This window comes from Odontomachus brunneus, unplaced genomic scaffold (genome assembly GCF_010583005.1).
Source record: "Odontomachus brunneus isolate Ranch 3 - 2012 unplaced genomic scaffold, Obru_v1 Obru_scaffold_336, whole genome shotgun sequence".
Lineage (NCBI taxonomy): Eukaryota > Metazoa > Arthropoda > Insecta > Hymenoptera > Formicidae > Odontomachus > Odontomachus brunneus.
Genome location: NW_022639786.1, coordinates 132,658 through 141,584, shown reverse-complemented (window position 1 = coordinate 141,584; position 8,927 = coordinate 132,658). Strand labels below are relative to the sequence as shown.

The 8,927-nt window shown below is 31.5% G+C and overlaps 1 protein-coding gene across 1 annotated transcript in view; it reads right to left on the bottom strand.

Moving 5' to 3' along the window:
* Positions 1-1,467: 1,467 nt before the first annotated feature.
* Positions 1,468-8,927, bottom strand: part of LOC116853496 (vang-like protein 2) — an 8,953-nt gene continuing 1,493 nt past the window's right edge. The window contains exons 2-4 of the mRNA XM_032834628.1: positions 7,542-8,136; positions 5,331-5,489; positions 1,468-5,082 (exon numbers count right to left, since the gene is read on the bottom strand). Of these exons, the coding sequence (XP_032690519.1) occupies positions 4,246-5,082; positions 5,331-5,489; positions 7,542-8,136 (1,591 nt within the window). The 3' untranslated portion in view covers positions 1,468-4,245. The remainder of the gene's footprint in view (positions 5,083-5,330; positions 5,490-7,541; positions 8,137-8,927) is intronic.

Below are 8,927 nucleotides of genomic sequence, written 5' to 3'. Positions count from 1 at the left end.
ATTTGACGAGTTAAGCGTCTTCTACAATGGCAGTAGGAGTAGTAGTAAGAAATAAGCAGTAAGTAAATAGACCAATCACAATCGATTATTTTTGAAACGTGAGAATGGAATTGGTCAATTTGCTTACTGCTTATTTCTTACTACTACTCCTGCTGCCATTGTAGAAGACGCTTTAGATTTAAGAAGGAAAATCATATAGTATTCGATCCAAGAATCTGGAAAATAACCAAAATTGAAGAATTTATTAAAGATTTTACGAAGTAACTGTATCCCAAGATCAGGAAGTTCAGAGATGATTATTAGATATTAAGTCCGACCCTGAGGAAGATTTTTTATTAAGAGAAGTAATAGCATGCCGAAATTCTTCAAGACTGAAAGAAGTAATAATCTTCTGATTGGTGGTTGCAACATAAGCCTTGAGAAGATGGTGATGTCTGTAACTTATTTCTGCTCTAGGGAAATGACTTGGAGAGATATTATGGGAAACACCCAAGATGTGTTAAGCAATTGGAAAGCACCCAATAATTACTGAACCAAATAATCACTGAGTTACTGAAAAGTGATTAATCATTATTATTTCTTTAGTAATTACCAATAATAATTTTCTGTAAAAGAAAGTGAACACTAGAGATGCCCGATTCTGAATCAATTCGATTCTTTCCCCAAAAATAGGTTTATTCGTGTTGTTTGCACTCTTCGCACTTTTCGTATTTAAAACTAGACCGAAGTATATTGGAATGTTTCGAAGAAGCAAAAACGAGACAATCAACTCATTTGTTTTTTCCAAGCGTCTGATTAGGTGTCCATCTCTTTTAAAAGCAAAGTATGAAACATGCAAGCAGCACGAACAACCCTTTTTCCCTAAATTTGTTAGGGAAAGAATCGAATCGATTAAGGGTTGCGTTCAGATTCCTCATCCAGGTGCATTCTATTACTAGAAACACTATAGTATATGTCACATATACTATAGCACTTCTAGTATTAGAGTGCACTCAGGTAGGGAATCTGAACGCATCCAAGAATCGGGCATCTCTAGTGAACACTCAAAGCATCTTTAGAAAAATCGGAAAATGGTGTTTAGGAACTAACTCGTAAGGGCTCCGGGAACCAATACTGAGAGAGAGAGAGAGAAAGATCTTTAGAAAAATGCGGTGAGCGTTTCGATTTTGACCTGTGCGTCGCTTCGAATAATTGTAATTTCCGTAATTTTCTGAATTTTTTATGTAGATTTGTGGAAATAAATTTTTAAAAATATATATTTTCAAGAAATATAATAAAAATTGATTTTTGGATCCTTTCCTCTTTAATTAAACAATATCCTTCCTTAAATGGAAGGATATGGATAAATATTGAAGATTTTAATAAAATATTTCTTTGTCATTTTTCATTTTATAATATCTAAAAATTAGAGGAATTATGTTATAGATTTTTCGGATAAAAAATTTTTTTATATATAAGAATAAGAAATACTTTTTATACATCAAATGTATTTCATTTGTCAAATAATACACAGTCATCACGAGCACACATAAATTAAAAAAAAAATTAAAAAGAACATTCATAGCAAAAGCTACTCACATCGGCGAAGTTGCATACTTATAATAATAATCTCAAAATATAAATAAAATACTCGATATTCTCAAGCTTCAATATTTTTTAAGTCGAGAGCTTTTGCAAATCGGCGTAGTTTAAAAAGCCCAGATGATTTCACAAACATGGTTTACGAACATAGCGAAGTATCTATGACGTCAATAAAAAAAACTCAGCACAGAAAATTCAAAAAGAATTCAGTCGTATGTCACCAATTCTAAGTTCATTTTTAAACGCAAAAAGAATTCTTTTCACTGAACTAAACTCTAAAGAATTTTTTTGAATTTTTTTAAATTCTCTGTGCTATCTGGGAAATTCCACAAGCACAAAGTCATGTGTTTATAAAGTGTACGATGTTTGGGATGCTTGTGTGTTGTAGAGTTCACACTTGGACATTTGTAAATTCTGTTATAATGACAATAATATAACTTGAAATGTGACAGAGAAGTTCAACAATATTTATTACTTTGATATAAAAACTTCGCGTTTTTCTTTTTCTCTTGTCTATTCAAGGCTTTCAATTCAAGCAATCCTTCATCGATTTATCCAAAGATTTTGTATACATACGAATATATATACATGTCATAATTCAATTATAAAATTTCTATTTACTATATACATGTATCGCAGAATAGGCAAGTGTGTGTGTGTATAGTGTTTAAATAATATATAATACGTGCTCAAATTGATTTAAATACATACTAGGATATGTATAACTAATAGGATTTAAAGCTCTTAGGTACTTGTCGCGGATTGATGACGTTAAAAGCGAGAAAATGCATGCTTAAAATTCCTGCAAAGTATTTGAAAATAAAAAAATATATCCAAAATATGATAATCAAACATATTTCTGAACTTCAAACATTTTTTCCTTTCTTCAACAACCAATGAATCAATAAAATTAACGTGACATGCAAGCTTCCTTTTTACTCTACGTTTTATCATAATTTTGTCATACTAATTTTGCGGTTATTTATCGCGGCGAGTATTCAGAAGCCTTAAGTTAAAAATTGTAACGATCGATGATTAAAAATTATAATATTACGTATAATCCGATTTAATTAATCATGTTATGTTTGGAGTTGTTTTCATAATTTATTCATAAATGTCTGTGCTAATTGAGATTGCGGAAAATTATAGAGGAAGACTCCTATGCAATAAAAATAGTTGATAAGAAGAAATTAAATAGTGTACAAAAACTGATTTTAATTTCATGCTAAATTACTTCTATTATATTGCTCAAGGCATTTAAGAGAATAAACAAAGAAAATAACTTGACATACATAATGTGTGGTATGGATATACAATTTACCAATAAAGTTTAATTCTTATTTAATCATAACGCAAAAATACTTAATATAGTAATACAAAAGTTAAAAGATAAGTTAAAAGAAATTAATTTAATAGAAATGTGTATATATATCAAAATTTTCTACCATTAATTGTTCGATCATACACCTAGTAAAAATCATATATCAAAGTAAAAATATAAAAATGATATACAAGAAAAAAATATTAAAATATAACATCAAAATTAAAAGCATTATTATCGAGTATTCACTGTGCGTACCGTTGTATTGCAAAACACAATATAATGAGAGATATGAGTTCCAGATTCCTTTTGATAGTAAAATATAAGATTTATGAATTGTGTTTTTGTGCGTGTGCTGTTATATGTGCGCATAAGCATATATGAACACATACATATAAATTTATATGCTTAAAACATATTCTGTCACATAAGTATGATACTACAAATATAATTATATACGGGAATGCATACTAATTAATGTAAATGTATCGGTAAGAATATTATCTGCGCTCTTTTGCCTAAATATATTTTGTCTCAAAAGAGACATACCTGCATATATACGCTTTAAACTTTTGCATTTAAATATATTTAAAGTGTATATATACTTTTATGTATACAAATGTTAAAGCATTTAGTATGACGGTCACAAATATTTCCCAAGAAATGCTTTGTATGGATAACTTGTTTCAGACAAAAAAACTTAGAATTACAGTATCGTGATACACGAATGTTGATCTGACTTAGAGAATGGAGACGTTAAATGTCAAAGTTGCTTTGAATTTTTCTTAATAGGGATTTCCTATTTTTTATTGCACATTTTATTGCACATTCTTGTAATTATTGTCGAAACGTCTTCAAATTAATGCAATATAGATAGTTAAATGATTTCTCATTAAAAACTTTTATTATTTATGATTTACTATTTATTATTTATGAATTATTTTGTCATAGAGTTTTCTATACATTTTCTTTAAAGTATTTGCGATTGTTATATTAAATGCCACACTCAATACGTTTCATGATATGCAGTATAATGGAATAAATAAATATGCGTATATATGTGTCACAAGATCAAAAGAACAGAGTATTTTCCGTTAAAATACAAATTAATTATTAACTCATAATAATTGGTCAAAAGTATATTCGAATTAATATTAATGTTGTTAACATCTTGTTAATCTTGTTTTTCTTAAAAGAAACTAAATGACATCAAAAACAATGTTAAAAACATTGTTGAGTTATTGTTCAACCGTTATGTTTCTTTCAGTCTATTTCGTCGAGAAATGTCTAAATGCTATTTATACCGTTTTATAACAATTTATGTTCTCAGTAAGCAGAAAACTTTAGACTGAGGTTTCCGAATTCAGTCGCAGTAAAAACTTATTCGATTTAGGATGCGCCAATTGTTCCGTGAGATTAAAGTGCGGTAATCGATGCGCAGTACATAGGAGCGCAACCTCACCTTGTCTCAACTGAAATTCACAACCATTAGCAATCTGACGCGAGGGTAACTCTCCCTCGCACACCAAGGCCCAATGATGCGATCGCTTTTGTCTCTCTTTTTCATTCGATAGCACCGGACTCGTGCTAAAGAACGGTTCTAAGAAAGCGCGCGGTGCTGCATCCTGGGCCAAACAACGAGCAAGACGATTTAGAATGGATTCTACGGAGTGACGTGGTTGTTGCCGGGTGACTCGCAAGTACTTTTGCAGAGCTCTCGCCATAGAAGGGAACACAGCTTGCGCAGCTTCCATGGGGTCCATTGGCCCAGGATTCGGAGTGGATTCTACTTCCGAGTGCAAGCGCTTAATGTGCGCGAAGGCCTCTTCAGCGGCAGTGATTAATCTCGCTCGGCGTTTCCGTACTCGTCGCTCGTAATCATGTTCCTCGTAGAAGCGTTCATTGTGACTGGAGTCTCGACGACGCGCTTGAGCTGCCAGCACCGCTCTGTCGCCACTACCACCGCGTGGCTGCATGGTGCTAGTCACTCCACCGTCAACTTCATAGAATTTGAAGCTCGACTGTTTTCTACCAGACTTCGAGACTGGCAGTCTTTCTAAATACGGATTATAAATCGGAAACTCGGTGTAATACCTCTCCAAGACCCATACGGCCGCTCTCTGTATCGATAATTGACCGATCGCGTAAGATCTTGATTCACCATCCGGTGATCTGACCACCTGCAATGATATTAATGAAAATGTAACTCAGAGAGTACACTATGTCCGGGCTGTAAAAACTGCTGTAAAAACTACGATATACATGAAAACGTAAGCAATAAAACTTAAGCAATAAAAAAATTAATTAATCACAATCGATTATTCTTGGACTGCAACGAGAATCATAAACTGTGATTGATCAATTTGCTTACCACTTAAGTTTTACTGCTTACATTTGTCTGCATGCTCTCGATCTAAGAATTATATACCTTAAGATAAAATGTAGGCTGTAAATGACGAACTTCAATAAGCAGCACAGCGACATAGTGTATAAACAACAGCGTATCGGCAAGTGTACCCGCATAATTTACTAAACTTTTGTACTCTGTTATTTCGCCATTGGCAGCAGTCTTAGCACTCTCGGTGACCTGTGTGAGAAAATAAAATACAAACACTTTATATTCGTAAAAATAAATTAATAAAAAGAGTTGGGTAAATTAATTTTTTTTCAACCAAGTTTAAAGTTAATAGCTTATACAATTAACTTAGTTAAGTTAAAAGTATGAAATTAAACGTTTCTTGTTAACGTATAAACTATTCATTTTTTAAGAATTTCACCTATATTATACTTTTGTATATACAATGATGAGAAAAATCAATCGACAATACTGAAATTTGTACACTGGTGCATAAGCGAATCTGCAAAATACAATGGAATTTTGTTTGAAGTTCCTAGGTACTCGCCTAGGTACTCGTGATATATTGACATCAAAAGTGAGAAATGACATTGAGAATTCTTATATGATATTTAAAATAAAAAGATGCAAATAAAAGATATTTATATGAAAAAACACTAAATCGCTTCGGCATACTTATAAAATGTTTTAAAAACAATCATTTTTCCCTGATAATCGATAAATCACAAAATGAACGTGGCAGAATCATAAAGAAGGATAAATTAAAGAGGACAGTTGCATGTCACGTAAATTTTAGAGCTATTTATTGACTATCAAAAGAAAAGGATAGCTTCCGAAACATTTTCCTTAATATGCTTAAGTGTAGTTACAAGTATTCTTTCATACAAGTCTTTTATTTGGAAATAATATGTAAGAATTTTGAATATGCGTTTACTTGTTTCTGACCACCAGTTCTGATCATCATATCACCAATTCAAAGTTCCGCGCCGAGTACCCAGGAGCCTTAATGTTTTTCTTTTCTTTTACAATAATCGATTTCGTCTGTCATTTTACTTATAAAAGTATTAAGATAAAGTTATCGAAAAATGAATAATTTACGACAAAGCTCGCGTTGCATATTTTGATCGATTTCCGACTTACTCCACTTATAGCTTTCCGCTATTAGAAACATATGTTATATGCAATACAAGTTATATGCTCCTAAGGGCCGATTGTTCCAACTTCTTGGTAAGCTACCTGACAGTTAAATGTCTGTCTTCGTTTCTTCTTCAAATTAGACAGATAGACACATGACTTAACTGTCAGGTAACTTACTAAGAAATTAGAACAATCGGCATTAAGTCTCGAGTGGCTCATAAGTTGCGCGCGGGGTGATGAGATAAGGGGAATAGACGAGACGAAAATCGAAAATCGGCTAAAATGTGCAACGCGTGCCGAGCTCTAGTTTACGAGATATTTCATGTTTTGTATTAAAAAATATTAAGATAAAAAATATAAAAAATAATAAAATAAATAATAAAATATAAATAATAAAAAAATATAAATATAAATAAATGAATTTTATAAAGTATAATAATTTATATTAAAAAAAACAATATACACATAAATGTATTTAAAAAATTAAATTTGACCTGGAGGAGGCTTTTCAAGGTTAAACATATAATCTTTTTAGTTCTCAAAATCTTGTAATCTTCTTTTCTTTCTGAAATGTTTTTATAATGAGCAGATTATTTTGAATCGCAGAGTAAAGTGGGACATACATACATACATACATACATACATACATATATATATATATATATATATATATATATATATATATATATATATATATATACATTTTTTTTTCTTGTATATATTTTTTTATATAAATAACTTCTTAAACGTAGATTAAATTTATGTAAAATAATGAAGAGATCTAATATAATACCGATTATTTTTAGGTTATAGGCATACAAGAAAAAACACTAATGTTCAAAGACTAAAAATGCTGCTTGCATTGCTTTTGATTTTTCTTATTGTGTATTGTAAGTAGCTAGTAATGATTTTAGTATTCATGAATTATTTTAACTTATACGAAAACAGTAATAAATTAAAACATAACAGTAACAAGTTTATACATTTAAAAATTACTTGTTTAAAACTCGACTCATTTAAAATAGACTTATTTGAGTTAAAAATTGTTTATTTTTTATATATTAATTTTTAACTAATTAAATCTTTTTTTATTAAATCATTACCCAACCCTGTGAATAAATTATATCTGCTAGTTACTGCACAAACCTGTACAACGTAAAAAAGCCAATAAGTACAAATGCACAGTGTAGTGAGCAACAGCACTCCCGTCCTGAATAAAAATACGCGCGGCATGGTAGCCGCTCGTGGACGCAGGAATACTGCCCAGCTGCCGATACCTAGCAGCACCAATTTGAAAGCTAACCCCAGCAGCTGACCTTTGCATTCTGCATTGCACGATAACAATTGCAGTCTCTGTTGCATCGTCAATATTGTCGTCGGGTCGGGAAAGAATCCTAGCTTAGGCAAAATAACCATAGCTATAGGACTAAGGAAGGCGCTTATTCCAAGTATCATTGCTACGATCGGGCCGACATAGCGACTGCAGCTCGAGCCGAATGTGCTGTCGCTTTCATTCGGCCAATGGCTCACATCCTCCGTTGACTCCGATCTGTCTGAAGTATTGCCAGTTACAGCTGTAGTGTTTTCACCCCAATTCTCGTCCTGTGGCAATATCTGCACTTCAATCACCTCTTGACCCAAATTATCCGCACTGTCTCCTCTTACGTTCACAGTAGTTTGAAACGGAGCCATTTCGCTACCATCTAAATTCTGCCTTTCCTTCCTTTGGCTACGATTGCTCCTATCATGGAAAATATGTATTAACAAAAAGAGAATTGTAAGAGATTTCTCTGATAACTATTACTTGCAAGATTGTCATAAGATATTGACAACCACCGTGCTATGCTATTAACAGTTAGATAAAGAAGTATTCCAAATGATTTAAAGTAGCCATACCATAAAATGATTTTCTTGAGAATTTAATGAAATTAGCACTATGTACACATTGAAATATTATCTAAATGCTTGCGCGATTAATCATTGGAAAACTAAGATTTTGACAGCTAGATTTGGTATTTTTTATACATATTCCTTAAGATTAACATGCACATATTTTTAATTGTTAGGTTTATTTTTCATTCCTGCACTGATGCCTAAACTAGTGTCAAAAGTGTACACTGAAGCGTTTTCTATTCCCAAACTGATTTCAGCAAAACTGTTTTTTATTCCAGTGCAGCAGAACTCAGTGCACGAGTTCACTGAACTGGCCGCACTGGAGTTAGTGTAAGTAGTGTGAGCAGTGCAAGTGTGTAAAATGCAAAAAATGCAAACAGTACAAAAGTAACATACACGAAAATAACAAATAGGTATTATGTACTAGTAGGTAATAATTTCTGAAAAACTAACAGCTTACAGAGTTTTCAGCAGTGCAAAATCTACTTTTGCAGATTTGACTATCTTGCATATGTATACATATTAATATATACATTAATGTATATATTAATTAATTAATATATTATTAATAATGTATATTTATAATATATTAGTTATATATATATATATATATATATATATATATATATATATATATAT